Source organism: Pleurodeles waltl, chromosome 4_2 (genome assembly GCF_031143425.1).
Source record: "Pleurodeles waltl isolate 20211129_DDA chromosome 4_2, aPleWal1.hap1.20221129, whole genome shotgun sequence".
Lineage (NCBI taxonomy): Eukaryota > Metazoa > Chordata > Amphibia > Caudata > Salamandridae > Pleurodeles > Pleurodeles waltl.
The window spans coordinates 11,350,542-11,371,471 of NC_090443.1; the positions used below are offsets into that span (position 1 = coordinate 11,350,542).

Genomic DNA, 20,930 nt, shown 5'->3' on the forward strand with positions numbered 1-20,930 from the left:
GGCACACAGTTACCCATCAATCAATCAATCAATCAAGAAATTTGTATAGCGCGCTACTCACCCGGAGGGTCTCAAGGCGCTGGGGGAGGGGGGACCGCTACTGCTCAAACAGCCAGGTCTTGAGTTGCTTCCTGAAGGAGAGGTGGTCTTGGGTCAGACGGAGGTGGATGGGGAGGGAGTTCCAAGTCTTGGCTGCCAGGTAGGAGAAGGATCTTCCTCCCATGGTGGCTTTTCTAATGCGTGGCACGGCGGCGAGGGCGTGGCTGGTCGATCGTAGCTGGCGGGTGGGAGTGTAGGTGGTTAGGCGGTTGTTGAGGTACCTGGGGCCCAGGTCGTGGAGGGCCTTGTGTGCGTGGGTGAGGAGGCGGAACGTGATTCTCTTGCTGACGGGGACCCAGTGCAAGTCTCTCAGGTGTCCGGAGATGTGGCTGTGTCGGGGGATGTCAAGGATGAGGCGTGCGGAGGCGTTCTGGATGCGTTGGAGTCTTTTCTGTAGTTTGGCCGTGGTTCCGGTGTAGAGGGTGTTACCGTAGTCCAGTCGGCTGGTGACGAGTGCCTGGGTGACCGTCTTCCTGGTTTCGGTGGGGATCCATCGGAAGATCTTTCGGAGCATGCGTAGGATGTTGAAGCATGATGATGAGACGGCATTGACTTGTCTGGTCATCGAGAGGAAGGAGTCCAGGATGAAGCCCAGGCTGCGTGCGTGGTCCGTTGGTTTGGGTGCGCTGCCCAGGGCCAGGGGCCACCAGGAGTCGTCCCAGGCAGAGGGTGATGATCCAAGGTTGAGGACTTCCGTCTTGTCTGAGTTCAGTTTCAGGCGGCTGTTCATCATCCACTCGGCTACGTCTTTCATCCCTTCGTGCAGGTTGGTTCTGGCGGTGGCTGGGTCGTTGGTGAGGGAGAGGATCAGCTGGGTGTCGTCGGCGTAGGAGATGATGTTGAGGCTGTGATGGCGTGCGATGGCTGCGAGGGGGCTCATGTAGACGTTGAAGAGGGTGGGGCTGAGTGATGATCCTTGTGGTACGCCGCAGATGACTTCGGTGGCCTCGGATCTGAACGGGGGGAGGCGGACTCTCTGGGTTCTTCCGGTGAGGAACGAGATGATCCACTCTAGTGCCTTCTCTTGAATTCCGATGTTGCTGAGGCGCTGCACTAGGGTGCGGTGGCAGACAGTGTCGAACGCTGCGGAGAGGTCCAGGAGGATGAGGGCCGCTGTTTCCCAGTTGTCGAGCAGGGCTCGGTGTCGTCAGTGGCTGCGATGAGGGCGGTCTCGGTGCTGTGGTTGGCTCGGAAGCCGGACTGTGAGTGGTCGAGGGATCCATTAGTCTCGAGGAAGGCGGCCAGCTGTCTGTTGACGGTCTTCTCGATGACTTTGGCAGGAAACGGGAGGAGCGAGATGGGGTGGTAGTTCTTGAGGTCGGTGGGGTCTGCTGATGGTTTCTTCAGGAGGGCGCTGAGTTCGGCATGCTTCCAGCTCTCCGGGTAGGTGGCGGTGTTGAAGGAGCAATTGATGATGTCCCGGAGATGGGGTGCGATGACGGAGTCGGCCTTGTTGAAGACGTGGTGGGGGCATGGGTCGGTTGGTGATCCGGAATGGATGGTGTTCATCGTGTGGATGGTGTCTTCGGTGCTGACCGGGGTCCAGGTCCATGGAAAGTTGTCATGGCTTCTGACTGAATTAACTGGTTGGAGAGTGGAAAACAATGGGGGTTATACCCCCACCCTCCTAAATAAATGTATTTTGTGATAAATAGTTGGGTACAGGCGCTTTCAGTTGGGTATGGTGAGGTGTGTGTCAGATTATACCAGGATTTTTTTTTTTTTTAACAAACAGACAAAAACGAACACACACTTTTCCTTTCTGTTTGGAAAGACTTCAAAAATGTTGGTTATTTCACAAAATAACGCGCTCTCTTTCAGTACACCCACCAATGCACATTCCTGTCCCTTTCCACTGCCTCTTAACTCGTGTGCCTAGCTTATCCAATGATGTACTTAAACACCTTGCGCCAGCGTAATTGTCGGAAATCTGAAGCTAATACACACCCCACCCCCAAATCTGGGCTACTGGACAGGCCGCTTTACACAGCCCCTAACAAAACATATCAGGGAACAGGCACAGGTCCATCCCTACTGTTATTTCAGAAGCCCTACCCTAGGAGCTTATCTCTAGATCTGCGAATAGGTTAGCCTTATAGAGACAGAAGAAAACCAGTTCCCGCTGTTTAGGAGAAGGCTCACCGGGTTGATCACTCGCTCGAGAGAGCTCCCAACCTGCCTGCCAGAACTTAGAATCCTGGTGGGGTAGCTCAGTGGGCTAATGTGCCAGCTGCATGCATTTTGCGGATCAATAATCTAAACTCAACTCATTCTTCATCCTCAAGAGGTCAGAAAACATGCCCCACTCTGATGGGTACATGTTTATGAGCGATTGAAAGGGGGGGGGGGGGGGGTCTGGTGAGTCAGCTTTACTAGACTTGTGGTTAGTTCCATTTCAGCTAATGTAATTTGAAGCCCTTCAATAACGTGAGAGGTACCCGAGATTACTTGCAAACCCCCCTCCTGGCAACGGCAGAGAACTCCCATCGTTTCATGAACGTTTCACAAAAATATGAACTGTCAGAAACACGGATGTGCAGCTAAAAATCATACAGAAAAACAGAAATCCAGATTCTGAACCGGACGCTTTAGTCGGCGCCTGAAGCGTGATGCGCAGGCAAAAACAATACAATTTTTTGCCAAAATTATGAGAAGCGTGAAACAGGCTAGGCTGATATATTAAGCCCTACAACAATCTAAGTATGTTTAGAAAAGACGCAATGTGGTATAAATATCCCGTTTTTTTCCAGACAGCTACTTGATCAAAATAAACTTCTACTGATTAATTATTTAACACAGCAGTAGACGAATACAGAAAAGAAAACTGCCATGAAGAGTTTCTGTTTTCTACCCCTGACGGCTTCTTCACAATATAACCCGGGCACGACTACAGTATTTGCTCTGATGTAGGAACCTAAGTCAATTCCGCGTCAGTGTTAGCTGCTGGTACTTCCGGTGTCATGGCAGGGTTCTTTTACGCCACTCCTGTCGGACAGGTTCTCTCTCGGGCCTCTGCCTAGTCTGAGGGCAGCCGTCCTTCGCCTCGGGCTAATGCGTATTTGCAGAAATAAGAGCAGACGTCAACAAGACCAGCTTTCAGAGGAGGCCTCGAGGGGATTCTAATGCTGGTCATGGGAGTGGAACCTTATTCAAATCTTCTAACACCCTCTCCTACCAGGGCAGAGAGGGAATGTTAGACCGCGGGACTCTCAACAATTACAAGAGAAAAGTAAAACCCAGGATGCTCTTTGTGGCACAGATTCTGGCAGTGTTAAGAGAAGACAATTGTCTAATGTCAATGGAAATACCAAAGGCACATTTCGATATTTTGATGTATTTTCGTGCCTAGAAAGTCCCTGTATTTCAAGGAGGAAGGGATGTATTTTGTATACCTGGGAGAAATCATTGTTACACCGGCGTTATGAGAGTAATTTCAGTAAATCAGAGATACTCATATTCACCAAAAATTATATGATAATGGCTGTTCACTTAATTCTAAGCAATGGGGCACACAAATGATGCCGCAGGAGCACAGGAACAACACATTTAGCGAGTGGCTGCTGCTGTTCGTGTTCTGTTGCAGTTAGTGCTATTTTTATTAAGAGCTAAATGCATCCTCAGTCTATTTTCTGATGCAAAGGTGCATTTTGAAAAAGCAAGTAATTCTGGGTTACGCTCCTCGTGTAATCTTGACTTATTTTTAAATCTCATTTTGCGTCATTACACAAGAGCAAATTATAACCCACCCAAATTATTTGTTGTTGTTCGGCCCCATGTCACTACCTCCTGGACTGACAATAGTGCTGGGAGAGGCGCTGCTCCACAGTGGGTGAAGGGAGTGCAGGTGTTCCTCTACCTGGACACTATCTCTGAAGACTCCTCCAAGGAAGGGGTGGGAGCTGCACTGCAGAAAAATCAGGAAGCTTTCACAGGTTGGCATCTTTTCTGATTAATTAGCGAATACACTGCTCAAGGAATCCAGTTTATTACAGTTGCGTGAACCCTTCTCTTTTGAAGGGACCCAAGTCTTGACAGAGAAGTGGATTTCTCTACTGCCACAGGAGCGGCCTACTGAAGCAGATTTTGAGGGTGAGAGGTTTTGTGTTATATGGGGCCTGCTGGTCCACCAGACAAAACAGGGGAGTGCAAAGGTCACTATGGAATCAGCACTTAAGGATCACCAGTTGGTGGACAGAGAAAAGCAAGTTATTGGATGATCCAGACTTGGTCCTTCTGGACGTACATGTTCAAAGTGACAGGATAGGGATCATATTTAGAGCATCTGAATGCGAGTGGCCTTTGTTCATAGAGCTTTCTCAAAGTACTAATCTTTTACTTGGTCAGATAGTGCTTTTCAATAAAAGAAACTTATTTTACTATTCTGGCTGACAGGATACATTATTACTTCCTTGAGATAGCTCTACGGCGCTATGTGCTGAAGCTAAACGTGTCTGGTGTAACTACAGCAAGAAAAACGGTGTTTTTATTGCGGATCTAATTCTGGAATTAAAAAAAAGGTTACTCAATGATAATATAGCGTTATAACCTGCTGCTGAGGGCTGTGACGTTTGTTAGAACCCATAAACCTGAGTTGCAGGCCCAGGCCACAGGTCAGGGCATAGAGTGACGATATTTAACCAACTGCGTAGCCCGTGGATGAAGGGCTATAACGCTATTAGGATGTTCCACACAGGGAGAAACGGAAAGAAAAACCCCGGAGGAATGGAGCAGGTCTATCCCTGCTATTATCGACCCACAGCTGCCTCGTTGGTGTCGCTGCCCCACACAGGCCCCAGAGAGCGTGCTGCAAGGCTCCACAACCAGCTCCTGTACAGGACAGACTGGGCCGATGGGTCACTCCCTTTGATGCCCTCAGCACCTCATGTTATAGATTTGGGAGCAAGAATACATTTGGCAGTTCCATCCTGGACTCACACTCTGCTCATACTAGGCCAACAAAAGCTCTGGCTTGGGCTGCTGCACAGCCTCCTTGACTGGACTGAATTACAGAAATATTACAAAGAAAAAAAGACAAACACGCCTTACTGATGAACAGTTCCCTAGCGTTTTACTTTTTCAGGTTACTTTTCTCAAGCCCATCTGTCCACCAGAATGCTGAACTAACACCACCTTGTGGATGCAACGCAAGTATCAATGTATTGGTCAGTATCGGCATCTAGTTGGCAGTCGTGTATGCTACCCAAGAGCTCATGCGGAGGAATTATTTTAACCTGCCTCATTAGGGAGAACTGCCCCGACTACTAGCCCTGGCCCAAAACTCTTGGGTGCTGCGTCGAGCCCTATGTCCTTGCAGAGTTGGCTCTTATTTCATTGCAGTTTTATGTAGCGCAAACTTTGCATAAGAGGCATTACCTGAGAACCAGATTACATCACACATGTTTTTTTCTTTTTTTAAGCGATTAAGTGATTTATACCGAGTCACAGAATGTTAATCCAAAACCCGGCTCTGGAACCTTGGATCACCATTTCCAAGACTGGCATCTCTGGCCATTAGCCCACATCTGTTTTTTTCTTGTACTGGTAATCTGTACCCTAAAAAACACACACACAAATGTATTTTATTAATTTTTTGTTTTACAGACGGTTGGTTTGGTAGGTGTAGCGCCGTTGCCGATAGTGTGTTTTTGTGTTTTCATTAGGCTGGAGGAAGTCGCTACAATTACTGTCCCTCAGTTAGCTATTTATAAAATGTTAACGTTCACTCGAACATTAGAGCTACTTCCCATGGTTTACAGCATTCAGAAAGAAAGAAAGGGTGAGTGGGGTAGGGGACGAGAAGTTATTTCTTTTCCAGATTCCTCCTTTTGTATCAGTTAACGAGATATACAACGGAAGCGCTTTGTGGCTAGAACTGCTGACATTTTAAACCGTGCTAACGAAAGACTGAGCTCTAAACTCACCCCCTCTTGCTAATTTAATAGTAAAAGAGGAATCTGCCCTTCGGGAGCTTCCCCCTCGGGGTAAGTGATTCGTGGCAGCAGCAAATAGGAGTATTATTCAAGAATAAGGTGGAGCTTTTGGTAGAACAAACCTAGGCGAGACCAAATGCTCCGGCCTATGTCTTTTAGCCATGTTGTACAGCAGCGTGACTGCTCTGCAGCATGGCTAAAAGTTATAAACAGAAAGAGCTATAAGCACTTTTTTATCTTCCCGCATCATAACATTTTTTAGATAACTTTTACAGTGTTTTTATATGCAATTTTTAGTCAAGCTGCACAACAGGCAGGCTGCTCTACAGCATAGCTAAGAGAGATTGGCAAAGCCAGTAGCCCTCCTCAGCAATATTGGCTTTACCAATGCTTGATTTTTTATTTTTTTTTCTGTACGAGTTAACCAAAATACACAGGCAGGGATAAACAATCATGTTAAGGTCCCACTGAATGAATAATATAGTATCTGGTTAAACGTGCAGTTGATGAAATTCAAGGAGCTGCAAGGAGAGCCTTGAATGTTCAATGTAGAATTTTTATTTTGAAAGCACTAGTTACACGACCCCCAGCGAATTATTACTTTAGTCGTCTTTCGTTTTTCTTTTTCAGCCTTGAGAAAGCCCTGGCGTACATGCCTGTGGGGCGAAACACGTGTTGGCTGAGTTTTCATTTTCCTTGTGGGACCCATGTTGCTTGCATTTCAACTGGGAGTTATCTGTGCTTTCAAAATAAAAATACGACATTGAACGTTCCAGGCTCTCCTTGCAGCTCCTTTCTTGAATTTCATCAACTGCACGTTTAACCAGATACTATATTATTCATTCAGTGGGACCTTACCTTTCTCTACTAGTGATTCTCTTCTGGGGGACTAGGGTCCATGTCCCCTGGTAAAGCTCCCACGCTAACAGAAAAGGCATTTTACACAGGAAGTCTGTGGCTTGGACCCCCTCCTTTTTGGAGTACCTGTGCTTAACATAAACAAGCAATCATGGGCAATGGATGCATACGGGAGGGAACGAATAAAACGCAAGCAAATGAAAGTGAAAACAACCAATGGTAGTGGTATCTCGTATACAAAACAATACATCTGACAGCAACGGCGTGTGCGCGGTCACAGGTGAGATCTAAAAATGCAATTCGAAACAATACAATTGGAGAAAGTAACACGAAAACCGGGAAAGAAAACTAACTGTCCGGAAACGCTTTCAAAGGAAAGCTTGCGTTTGCTCAGGTAAAGCACTGTACATATACAGTGAAAGAATGAGGAAAAAGCTGGATATAAAATTAGGCCTGGATATAGCGACAGGAAGATGGTCAAACACAACGCTTAATCGGACTGCATTAAAACGAACGTTTGTTTTGGCAATGTAAGGCAACATATATGGGTGGTTATAAACAATATGAAAAATAAAAAGACGAGCAAACACATTACAAGCTAATTATTAGCAGGGGAAGCCTATGGGAGCCAACGAATAGAACGCTAGCAATTGAGAGCAAAAACAAGAACAACCAATGGTATACTGTGGGCGGGTACTGAGACCACTGTATATAAAATAAGTCCAGCAGCAACAACGCATGTGCTGTGTTAAGCAAGACCTAAAAAGTAGCAACTGGTGTGACGGCAGAGCGGTACTGCTGGTGCAGTTCATTCAGAACCTATGAAACATCCAGCAAGAGCAGACTACCACAAATCTCAAAAGAAGGCACCTCTAGAAGTGCACTGAAAATCGCCCACACTGCCAGATGAACTACTCTGGTCTTACAAATTTTGTCAGTCCACTCTCAGACCTTTTGTATCTCGGTTGGGTGATGATCCACTTGCTTGAGATGCCAAACTTGGGCTTCTCGACAGCAAGTAGTGGAGCACACACACCGTTCAAGTTGAACGACATGCAGCGACCAACTGGTTTAGTGATGAAAAGGCAGAGCTTGGGGTTAGGCGAGTTGGGTTTATCAAAGGGAGTTCTGGGCTCAGTATTGGGTGGGATGAAAAAAGGACAGGAGACGTCGAATTTAAAAATGCTCTGTGATAACCAGTTAGTGCACAGGGATGGACAGGTTGGTTTCAATGACAAGCAATAAGGGATCATGAGTGGGTTGGGCCCAAAGACTGATGTGGAGGGCTAGATGTCATTTGGGCTCAACAATGGATGGACAAAGCTTGTTAACTGGATACTACGATTGATGCGCAGGGCATGTGTTGTTTTCATGTGATGATGCCGTGCAGGCCCTGTGCTAAATTTTATGTTGGGCGAATTCAAATACGGAAAGAGAGGGCACAGTGTCAGTTTGGTTTGACAATTGGAAAGAGAAGATGTTTGGGTGGGTTTAATGTGAGGGTCAATGTTGGGTGGGGTTAATGGCAGACGTTGAGGGCTCAGAGATGGACGAGGGACAGGCCCAACACACAGTGGGTCAGTCTAGATTTAGCGCTAGATACATGGACATGCCTCACTGCTGGATTAGTAGATATCAACACTGGACTGTCAAACTTGGCTTTTGGATGGTCAAAGTGGAACACTGATGGCACGGTGTTAGGTCTAAGGATGGCTGGATGAAGGACTTCAATGAGTTCAATGACTTGTAGAACTCGATAGGTGTAAGGTTGAACCATGGATGGGCAGGCCTCAGTGTTTGGTGCATTAGATTCAATGATCAACAGGTGTGTTTCAGTGATATACGGTGAATGATTCCATAACTATGTTTTTTTTTTTCCAACAGACACTTAAAGTGTGGGTACGCCTAGATGTGGGCCGCATGCCCACTCAGCCAAGGGTCTCAAGCTGTATCGGATCGATAAGACACAAGTAGATCAAAACCAGTCCAGGACTGCTTTTGTTCCCATCTGTAGGTGATCTGTCCTGGCAGTTCGGGATAGACTGTTCCAACTGGAGAAGGACCAAGAGTAATTTACATAGGATACAACTATGTTTTCAATGACACAGTGGGCGAAACTAATGGTCTGGAATGAGGCCGAGCAATTGCCAGTGACTGAGATTACAACAAGCATTCCTCCCATCACCTAGCTGTTTTTGCAGTGAATAATGGGTGGACATGGCACAGTGCCTGGTGCGTTAGGTTTAATGATAGACAGTAGTGGCTCAGTGTTTATTGTGGTGAATGATGGATAGCAGTGGTTCAGTGTTGGATGGCGTGAATGATGAATGGGAGTGGGTCAATGATGGATGGTTTGAATGATGGCTGGGAGTGGGTCAATGATGGATGGTTTGAATGATGGCTGGGAGTGGGTCGGTGCTGGATGGTTTGAATGATGGCTGGGAGTGGGTCGGTGCTGGATGAGTTGAGAGATGGCTGGAGTGGGTCGGTGCTGGATGAGTTGAAAGATGGCTGGGAGTGGGTCGGTGCTGGATGAGTTGAAAGATGGCTGGGAGTGGGTCGGTGCTGGATGAGTTGAATGATGGCTGGGAGTGGGTCGGTGCTGGATGAGTTGAATGATGGCTGGGAGTGGGTCGGTGCTGGATGAGTTGAATGATGGCTGGGAGTGGGTCGGTGCTGGATGAGTTGAGAGATGGCTGGGAGTGGGTCGGTGCTGGATGAGTTGAGAGATGGCTGGGAGTGGGTCGGTGCTGGATGGGACGAACGATGACCGAGACAGAGCTCAGCGTTGTTGTGTTAAATGATGGCTTGGGCTAAATCATGCAAAAGGCCACGCTTGGTCGTGTGAGTATTTGAGAAGACCACGGAAATAAGGGCTTGGTTCTGCTGAGTTAGGGGGTTCAATGTTCGTCATGCCTGGACATCGGCGGTGTTGCGAGCGCTGAGCTGCGGTCAGTGATGAGCAGATAATGCTTGATGCGGTAGATTTCTAGGGCATGGTTTGTTTTGCTTGAAATCGACAAGACAGGGGAGGGCGGTGCTGTTTGATGGGCAGATCCACGCTATGTAGGTGCAAGGAAAACAGCTCTGTTGGCTCTAAGCAGCAAGCAACGCCACGCTAAATGAATACCCCAGCAGAGCCCTTCTGAGCCAAGCCGCCCTCCAACTGCGGAGCATGCAGCGCCGCGAGACAACCACTGCTCATGGCTGGTGTTTGATATATAGACACGCTGTGCTCCCAGTGGCGTGACAACATCCACCCCTCCCTCGCAATATATCCTGAAGTTGCCCCCACACTTACATCAGTATTGGCTGGGGAGACCCCCTCCGGTATGGTTAAGTTTCTCCCAGCCCCACCCCGCACTCCGGGGGACCTCTGTTACTCTCTGGGTGCCCCCTTTCATGCATCACAGCCTCCCCCTCCACCACACTTCTGTCCCTCCAAAGACTCAAAGAAGCAAGCAGCGGCAACGCCCTGCTCGGTCTCGTAAATACCGCAAGAGTGCTCAGCGGGTTAATGCGCATGTTGCTGAGAAGAATCAGGCAGGACCCTTTAGATCACAAAGCGAAATCCTAGTTTAGTGGTCGACCAGCCTTTTGCAGAATGCGGACAAGGTGTGAAAGATGAACTCACGCTACGGGTGCCCATTTTAATCGCACAAACCGATACCCACCACCGTGGGACCCCAACCACGCCATACCGTGCTTGCCGTAGTAATTCTCGTCCTCGGTGCTCCCCATGCTGCCTGAAGGGTGCACCCTGGACCCCAGCCTGCTTTCACTCGGCAATCCAGCAAACTCCGGTCGAGTTCCCTCCCCACTCCTCGCCCGTTGGTCTGAAGCCCTCCAATCCGCCCGCAGGCATTCCCCAGTGCCTTCTTCCTCCTTTCTGGTCATGTGGTGGCAGGCCCTCCAATGAGCCCAGACGGGTACTCCCACAGGCAGTGATATAACCAGAGAAAAACACACTGCAGACGAGAGGCCTCCCTGCACGGCACGCCCTCCGCCGCCCACACACCCAGTCAGTAGAAAGAGCAACTAAAACGGGCCGCTGGGTGCAGGCACTCCATGTGTCCTCGCGCACGCACGAGTAGTGCACTCTGGTACTTGTAGTCTTACTGCACAGTAACCCTGCAGATACTATAGTCCGGGCACTGCTCACTCCCCAAACAGCATCAGTTTAAATCAAGCGCTGTACAAGTTCTCTGTGGCCTTAAACTGTTCCATGCTGCTGCCATTCTGCACATTGATGTCTTTGTTCTTTGCTTTCATCTCTTCTTTGTCTCATTTTTCTTGGTATGGGTGAGTGTCAGCCACTGGCGTAACTAAACTTGAGGGGACCCCTCTGCAACGTAAATGGAGGGAGGGCAGCTTTACCCGAACCCAGACAGAAGCTCTCCGGCCAGGAGGCCGCCACCTGTGCACAGTGCTGGTTGTGCTGAGAGGGCCCTTTGGAGCTCGGGCACCACACTGCATAGCATACCTACCACCCCCAATATTATGCCAGTGGTTTCAGCTCGCCACGCCGGCTCTGTTCCTTGACCTATTGCCCGGGCTATTGGAATCACTCCTGCCCCAATGGTCAGTTCAAAACTTGCCCTCTTATCATCTATTGAGACATTGTGGGAATCAGATCTTGGTGTTGTTTGGCCAACTTCTTTATGGGATAGAATATGGTATAAGGTACATTCCACTGCACGCACTGCAAGCCTCATACAGACCCTATATTTGTTTTGTAATAGACTTTTCTACACTCCTGTATGCCTTTACAAACTCAAACTTGCACAAAATGACAATTGTTGGCGCTGCCACACTCAGCAGGGTACTGACTTTCACATGTTTTATTCCTGCCCATCCCTATCTACTTTTTGGTCCTCAATATGGTCTCACATTTCAGCAATAGCTCAGATCTCCTTACCGATGTCATATGAATTACTGCTTTTGGGTGGCATACACGATATCTGGAGTTCATTCAGGCCTCTTGGAAAATTGTTGGATCTTTTGCTTTCTATTGCAATCTCTATTATTACTTCTAACTGGAAATCTTCGGAGAACATTACTCTCAGACAGTGGTGGAATTCTGTATATTATCATCATAGACTTGACAGCTACAAGCTTGATTCAACAGGAACTTTCTTCAAACGTCATCAGCTATAGTTGCCATTAAGTAACTATCTCTCACGCACTGCGAAGGAAATTGATTTTTCTCCTCCTTTTAAAAAAAAGTCAATATATTTCCTGTTTTTCTTCTTATATATACTTATTTCATCTGACATTCGCTGTAACTAATGTCTATTACCTGTCTCTCCACAGGGCTATCACTTGATTCCCTTTTCTATCCCTATAGCTCTTCTCCCTCTCCCTCTCTCTTTCTTCTTTCGTGATTCAAATTTGGAGTCTTTGATACTATTTTGCTGTGTATGCCTAATTCATGTACATGTTTAATATGCATTTATAAGTACAATATTCCTTATGCATATATATTCACAACTGCATATCTCTGTCCTGGCAATGTGAAGTTAATGTTCTTGTACTTGACTCAATAAAAACGTCTTTAAAAAAAAAAAAAAGAATTGCCCTCTCCAGTTGGCCGGAGCGGTTTGCGTCCTTCGTTTTGATTGTGACACCTTTGGCCTTGTAAAGGGAGGGGGGTGAGGGGCGGTTAGTGCTCTGGCCCCTTTATGCGCCCTTCATGGGAATTCTACCAGCTGGTGCAGCTTGAGATCCTCATACCTAGTATGGGGCCAGGGGCACAATTAGGCTTGATCTTCAGCGCAAGTAGGGGCAGAGGCATACTCAGAGTCAGTATGCGAACACACACAAGCAAACCCAACAGGTGTTCCTTTAATGTGCTAACGCTTGGAAGCAGCATTTATGCATGTCTGTATTTTCTTTAAAGCCAGGTCTATTCGCTTTGCCAGTGCTTTCTCCTGAGAAATTTGGCAGTGCTGGCTCAGAGTCCACCAGACCTGCGAGCACCAGATGTCTGCAAGATGATTCCAAGTGAGTCATGTGCCTGTTCTTCATGTCTGGCACACAGAAATGAAAATACTGAAGCCTTATTGGAAAGGTGTATTTTCTTACTAAAAGCAACATAAGCTGCATAAAAAACAAATGCTTCCATGGAAGATGTTTGTGAGAGCATCTCCCAATGAGCACATCTGAGCAGTCTGGGATGGAGTCGACGCCCATGCGCGGTGGAGCCAAGGGGTCCCTCGGTCTCGTGGCTTGGGGGGGAATTCTTTGAGGGGGGGCGGCTTGTGGCACACCGGGCCCGGCACTGGGTGGCGGGATGTGCACGGCATGTGGGTCTGCAGCATCTCATGCCACGAACAGATGTACACTGGGTAAGTGACATTTTCCATATATATATGCACCAGACTCTTAAGTGCTTAGGCCCTCCAAAGGTCTTAATCTGACCCTGAATTTGGGCCTGCAACTTTTACTAGCCTGAGCTTTATCTCCAGTGCCTTCTGTCCTTCACACTTTGTGAACTTGGCCAACTCACACATGTACCTCAGTTATGCAATCAGCTAATGTGATCTACAAAATGAATGTCTAGAAGTAAAATAAATGACTGCAAAACCAGAGCTATTTCTGCCCTCCGTCAAGTTGTATCTTTGATTAGACGCATGAATTTTGTTGCATGCTGATACATCAAATGCAAATAAAATGCAGAAAATGATACAATTGTTGCCCTAAGTGTTCAGTGGCTTTCACTCTTTCCAAGGTGCCCTATAACCATGTGGAGGACTAGGAAATATCAATTCACTCCAGATTGGCTCTTTATAAGCCTCACTTTTTATATCTGATCCTATTTAATAAAGTAACCTCAAAATGCCTGGATGTACTTTGCTGAATGGTCATTAGGTAACGAGGTGTGGGCATACAAACGTACATGGAAGCAAAATTAAAATTTTCTCAGATGTACTGCTATGTGCAGGGCTGCAAGCCTCTACACAGCAGCATTTGTAGTCCAGCGATCTAAAGTGGTGACTTTGATCTTCCATGATTTTTGATCCTGGATCTTGCTCTTGACCATTTTATGCAATGAGGACCCAATTCTGCTTAATGTTTTACATATCCAGTCTCCTAACGTAGTCTAAATAGTGGTATCAAGGACCATCTTACAGGGCCTTTTTACATCCACAATACACTTAAGGTTTCTCTACTGACATTTTAGTAACGGGTTATCCCATTTCATCTAGGTAATCTTTTCACTGCTTGCAGTTGTGTTTTGCATGTGCACTTTCACGTAAAAAGCAGTCTACTTATGTGACCAGGATGGTGGTGGTAGTCTTACTTATTAATTTAATGATTATGGCATATATTTGTAAAAATAAATAACTGTATGCTTGCCTAGGCTACATGTTTTTGCTTTGTTGATGCTTGTTTATCAGTTTCCAATGTTCTTCATTGAGCTGATAAAATGTACAGTTGAATTAGATCTCCATGTTGCCTTTCACGCTTTGTTCCCCACACCGTTGGTCAGTCCTCTTGTTTGATCCCTCCCTCCCTCCTTGATCTAAAAAATTAAGGAGTCCATTCCTTTCTGATGGCTTGTATCCGGGAACATTGGTGAACTACTTTGCTCTCCGTGGGACTAGTATTTATCAGTGGTGTTTTTGTTGACGTTCCTTGTTGGGAGTACCTTGTTTTACCACTGTTTTGCATTCAAAGTGGTTACTCAGTCGCCTGAATTTGCAAACCATTGTTGCATTTAACTGTGTGTGTGTGTGTGTATGTATGTATGTGTGTGTGTGTGTGTGTGTGTGTATATGTATATGTATGTGTATATATATATATATATATATATATATATATATATATATATATATATATATATATATATGTATACACTAGAACTAAATCTCCACTTCGTATTGTGTGCTGCTGGATGTCTATTGATCCCTAAATATGGTAGGTGTGGCATGTGTGGAAAATCTACAGATTGAGACAGCGTGGCGATTCGTGGGTTGGGTGTGCGTCTGGAAATAGTTGTACCCTAAAACGTTTGCTTGTATGATATTGAGCACAATGTTGTGTAGTTGCTTCCCACTCAACTTCTCTAAAGCGCTGTTTTTCTGCCATTGTTTCTAACCACTTGATTATAAATGAGTTGCAATTACCACTGGGTTTACAGTGCTATGTAGAACCCCTAATGCTGTCAGACCAGGATCTTATGAGATTAATCACAGGTAGGCAAACCTTGTGAAAAGTATGCCTGCTGTCCTTGGAGATACAGGGACCAGGTACTGCTGTGATATCACTGAATTGACACGTATCTCCTTTTTAAAACTTGGCTTTCTTGGAATAGTGTAATTTAAATGGTAGGGTTTACTCTTGGAGGCTGGTGTGGTAAAGGACTAGTTTGCACGTGTCACTTGCAATGAAATACAATGTCCAAATTAATTGTTTTTTTAACGTGACTTGCTATTGTCATGTAAAAGTGTTCAGTGAGTTTTATGGCAAGAATGCTAAAGAAGCTAGTATCAAAAACAGATAAGGCACCCACGCGGTCATTTGTGCTGCACTTGCAGAAATGAATCAATAACTCTATTGCAGGTAAATAGCCTAGTAACCTCTCCAGGCATCTGTTATTCAAAGAACTCCTATTTACAAAACAAATGCATTCTAACTATTTAGTCATGGAGGGTGTATTTAAAGTTATAGGTTACCTTTATTGTATTGGCCATGCAGGGTTACCACTGTCCTACATTTAGTGCACAGTGTTTATAGAATGGAGTAAAGTTACGTTCTTTACTTCACTTCACATTATTGGGTCTATACTGCATTTCTGTGAACTGTATGGACAATGCAGAAGCCCAGTTTACCACATCTCTGCGGGTAAGATCTCATTTGCACCGTTGCGACATTGGGTGTTTTATCACAAGCACAGTGCAGGGCTGGTGAGCACACATTGGATACAGAAGTTCGGTTTTGAGCCCTTAAAACTTCAGATTTTTTTCCCATCTGTAGGCCACTTTTTGGAAGGAGCATTTGGGACACACTATGTAAAGCTCTGCTGATATTTATTTTAAGTTAGCGATGGCATGCACTAAAATGATAAGTTCATTAAATGTTCTAAGGTTATGTTAAGGATATATATATATATATATATATATATATATATATATATATATATATATATATATATATATATATATATATGTGTATATGTTGTTTCTGTGCTTGGCATGTTCGTGGATCATTGCATGGCTCCTGGTTTTTGGGTTGTTATACTAGATATCTATGAATTCCTGCTCTCATCTTATCACACTTTTCTACTCATTACTCTTATGTCATGTCTCTATCAAACTATCCTCCATTCTCACTCTGACTCATCCCAAATCCCTTCTACCACTTTCATCTCCTAAATATCTCTGCCTAAGCTCTTCCTTCCACCTCCACATCTAACTCACCAAACCTCACTCTACCTCTGTGACCTCCCACACAACCCTACTAAATTCTCCTGCATTCATCTCACCCTGCTACTATGCTCTCCCTAACCCTTCCACATACTCTTCCCCCTCCACCCCCCTTTACTCATCCCAAGCATTTGGGTTGAGTAAATGAAGGATATTCTCCCAATTAACACTTCTGGATTTCTTTCCTCCTCCACCCCTCCATTACTCCAGTCAATCTAACTAACAAACTCTCATATCCGCGGCTCAAATTAACTGATAATAATACTAAAACTGTACTCATTATTAAACAATACTAATCCATCACTAATTCTTGTTGGGTTCCGGAGTAGCGTGCTACTCATCGAAAAGCGCTTCGACGCCTCGTCAGGGGTAGTGAGCGCTATATAAATACGATTACAATACAATACAATACATGGAAGTGCTCCCAAAGGCACACAGAAGTAGTTATAGGAATCCCATTAATGAGGTGGCGCATGCACTGGGATTAATACAATTATGCGGGCTTGTATCTGCCTATCACAAAATGGGGATGGATCACTAAGAGCTCAAATGATAGGTGCATTCACAATGCAGAGTCAGTGGAATACCTGTTCAGAATGTAAAAACAAGTATGTGTTGATATTTACAAAGAATAGACCAAGCTGATTAGCACCGGAGCACTATACAATATGGGAAGTGATCTCAAGTGGGGACTTGAATCTTTGAATTACACACATTTCCACTAGTACCTCACATACTGAAAGTGTAGGCACAGTGAGATTAAGTGATTTGCCCAGAACTGCATCTGTAGAAAAGTGCCATAATTCTGACATAGTTATCCACACCTTTGTCCTGATGTCAGTGTGTTTGGACTGTAGTTCACTAGGATGCTGCTAACCAAGACCCCAGTGACTGTGCTCTCTCCTCTAAAATTTTGTTGTTGGTTACTTTTCACACATACAGTTGACATACTGGTGCACCCATGTAAGTCCATAGTATATGGCACCTTGGTACCCACAGCATTGGTACACCTGGGGACCCCTATGGGCTGCAGCATGCATTATTCCACCCATAGGAGCCCACACAAACTAAAACTGCAGGCCTGCCTTTGCAGCATGCGGGGAAGGGTGCATGCGCCCTTTCACTGCCAAACCTAACCACTGCACTTAGACATTATAATACACCCCTGTGGTAGGCCCTTCAGCCCAAGGGCAGGGTGCATGTCTCTCAGTGTCAGGGTACCCCTGCATGAGCAGGGTTCCCCCTACAGGCCCCATGCCAATTCCTGGACTTAATGTATGTAGTGGACACTGGCCAACATGAGTGGTCCAGCTACATAATGGCTACTCTGAACTAGGCATGTTTGATATCAAACATGTTGGAATCATGCAACTACACCGATTCCAGTGTTAGTTGCATGAAACCATGTACACTGGGGGTTCCCTAGGGGATACCCCAGTTCTGCCATTGCAGCCTTACGGCGTCTAGCTGCCAGCCCACGCTGCTGCTGACCCCAGACCCTGTTCTGCCCTCCTGCTGGTGAGCCAGGCTCAGTTTGGAGGCTTGTCTTCTATCCATGTTGGGAGACTGGGGACCCATGCTCCTGCCACTGAACTGGCATCCCTGTGCACCGCAAATGTTGCATTTCACAAGGCTTGTTGACTCTTCATCCTGGAGATCTCCAAGAAGGCCCGGCCTCAGTACTCTGCAAAACAAAAATCAGCTCCTGTCCTGCAACTCCTGTGACGCGGGACTTCTATTTTGCTGGGCTGGTAAGGCCACCTTGTGACTCCCTGTGTCCAGCATCTGTAGGTAACTAGTGGAGGCTCCATCGACATCCAATGGCCTTGCTGCATGCTGAGGACCAGCTCTGACTCCCCCTTCTGGGTAGGGTCTCCTGGACCTCGCTGGTCCCCAAAACTATGCAAACTCCTTTTCTATTCCTGTTTGCATTTGCCAGTGCTTGTTAGTGACTTGGCTGGTCACTAACCTTCCTGCAATCCGGTGACTGTCGAGGCACAGCTCACAGGCGACTCCTGGGATCTTCTCCAGCTTGTGGACCCTGCAGCTGGATTTCTTCTTCCACTGACTTGCAGGAACGGCATCTTCAGGAGGGTGGGCATTGCCACCTGCACCACCTGGGCACCTCCATGGTACTGGAATATGTCCCCTTCCCTTGGAGGTCCTTCACATCCGGAATCTGTCCCAGGGTTCCACCGGCCTGAACCACAGGCCATGACAGCAGCTAGGCAGTCCGAGGCATCCACTGTCTTCAGAGAGACCCTTCTCCCCGCTGCATTCAGGTCCCTGGTGTAGGTACTCCTGTCCTCTGGGTATCCTGGGGTAGGGACACTATCCATCCATCCTCTTGCTTGCTGGCTTCCTCGGGGTCCACTGGGGAGGGTCCTGAATTCCACAAACTCCAACTTCTAGTCTCTGTGTTAGCCTATGGGACAACTAGGTGGGTAACTGACTTACTCCTGGTTGCTCGAGTCACTTACTTTACTCATCTCTGGTGTTCCTAACAGCCCCCAGCCCTTAGCTAACCACCACACTTACTTTTGCTGGAGCCACTCTTTCACATTCTACTTTTTTAGTATATGGTTTGGCCCTCCCCTGGGGCCCTGTATATTTCTATGCTATTTCTGATGGTTATTTTATGTGTATACTGTATGTAATATCTCCAAAAGGAGATATACCAGTGTCAATTTAGTAGTAGTGCTGTAATAAAGTATCCTTTTTTTGTAACACTTGTGTGGTTCTTTCTCGTGACCAAGTTATTGTTTGACTACTGTGGTATTGTAAGTACTTTACATTACTCTGGGATAAGCTTAAGCTGCTCGTCTCACCTACCCCTGGAGAGCTTCTGCTATCTGGACACCTACTCACTATCACTAAGGGTTGCCTGGACTCAGTACAGGGTGCCACACCACAGGTGCACACCATATATTGAGCATGACTCCTATACCAGCTTTCAATGTGCTGGTGTGAAAAATGTTTCTTTGGAGATTGGAAACTGCGGCATCCACTGCCAATACTGGCATCATCCACTGACAAGGTGACATCCACACTGGTGAAAGGAGCCAAAGGAATTGGGGAAATGTGCTGTATAATTTGCCTCAGGATCATAATTGTGCTGCTTGTTCACACACTCTGCCATCTGCCCTTTCACACTCTTCTCTTCTTTCCTGTCTCAGTACATTCTCCACTTAATCCTTTTTCCTCCTTTCCATCCATATTCTCTCACACTTTCGCTTTCTCCTTATTTCACTATTTGCTATCTTTTTCCTCTATCTCGTTCCACAATGTTTTCCATTAATCCCTTTTATCTCACAGTCATCCTCCTTTTTATCTTTTCCTCACTTCCTATCATAGACAGGAAGTGCTGGAGAGTAACATAGGAGAGAAGTTTGTGGTAATTGCACTGAATATGAGCAGGTGTCAATCCCCACAGAGATCAGCATTTACTGTGTTGGAATGAGTACTGAAATAGCTCAACTCCGCCCGTGAACTGGCTCTTTATTGACACCAGGGAATCAGCTAGAGTTCAGTGCAAGGAGTCAGCTGTCTGTAAATGAGCTCAAGAATATATTTATATGAACTCTGCTCCATTTGTGCTTGGACTCTGCTCTATCTGTACAAGGGTTCAGCACCCTTGTATGCAGGGGCTCAGCTAAATCTGTGCTGCGGCTCAGGTCTACAAGAAGATGGGACCTATTTGTGACAGAATCTCACTCTGCACAGATAGGCAGAACTCTGCATATTACACAGGAGAATGAGCTCCAGCATCGATACATACTTGTCAACACATGAGACACTGAAAATAAAAACACATCACTACCAAGGAAACTGCCTAGACAAGTAACACCCAAAAGTATTATTCCTGAAACATTGTATGTATTATGTTTACTCGATCAAAACCAGTTTGACTGGTGATGCCCATGCAGGAGTATATATTTGTACTGGGTTGCGAGTACCTGCGTTTCTACACTGCAAGGAGAGCAGCGTCTGAAGAGACGCAAGGAGGGGCTGGGGCAGAGAGTGTGTCTACAGTCTGGCAGCCGTTTGTGGAGAAGCACAGTAAAGTGTTATGCGTTTGCACTAGCCGTAGAGACCTTCAGCAGATGTGCAGTGAGGAGCGGGGTGAAATAATATACTTTGTAGGGCCACAAGCCCTGTGAGCAGGTTCATTTATGAGTCAGGTAAGGTGAAGAGTATGAGTACACTAGAGCAAGGGGTCCTGTGAGCAGGCCATACTTCACAGGAAGGAGTCATCAGGCAGTAGGGAACCTAGTAGCCCATTGCCTAGTGACTGCAACCTCCCCTAAGGGCATTTTCTGGGCATAAAAAGGGCATCCCTTGCTCTCAGAACTCAGATCTTGTTGGGCTGGAAAAGAGGACCGAAGTAGGATGTTGTCGGTTAACTTTTTAGCTCCTAGGTTGGGCACCCATATTTTAGCCTTTAAGCCCATAGCCTGTGCCTTTAAGGCATGCACACATTTTTCACATTTATTCATTTTATTATATTTTACCACAGCTAACTTTTCAGCTTGTCGCTTCTATGTTTTATCAGCTGCATTTCTTAGCAAACACATTTTGTTTGTGTTTTACATCTATCCGCATTTTGCATTTTGTT

The 20,930-nt window shown here is 46.1% G+C and overlaps 1 protein-coding gene across 4 annotated transcripts in view; it reads right to left on the reverse strand.

Annotated features, from left to right (window-relative positions):
* SLC44A2 (solute carrier family 44 member 2 (CTL2 blood group)) overlaps positions 1 to 20,930 on the reverse strand; it is a 314,434-nt gene that overhangs the window by 228,057 nt on the left and 65,447 nt on the right. Inside the window, exon 1 of one of the 4 annotated variants that reach the window (XM_069230394.1) lies at positions 10,589 to 10,824. The exons of 2 other annotated variants lie outside the window; for them this stretch is intronic. In XM_069230394.1, the coding sequence (XP_069086495.1) occupies positions 10,589 to 10,784 (196 nt within the window). In that variant the 5' untranslated portion in view covers positions 10,785 to 10,824. Of the gene's footprint in view, positions 1 to 10,588; positions 10,825 to 20,930 lie in introns of those variants that run through there. One more of the 4 variants, XM_069230391.1, reaches the window with a different exon arrangement.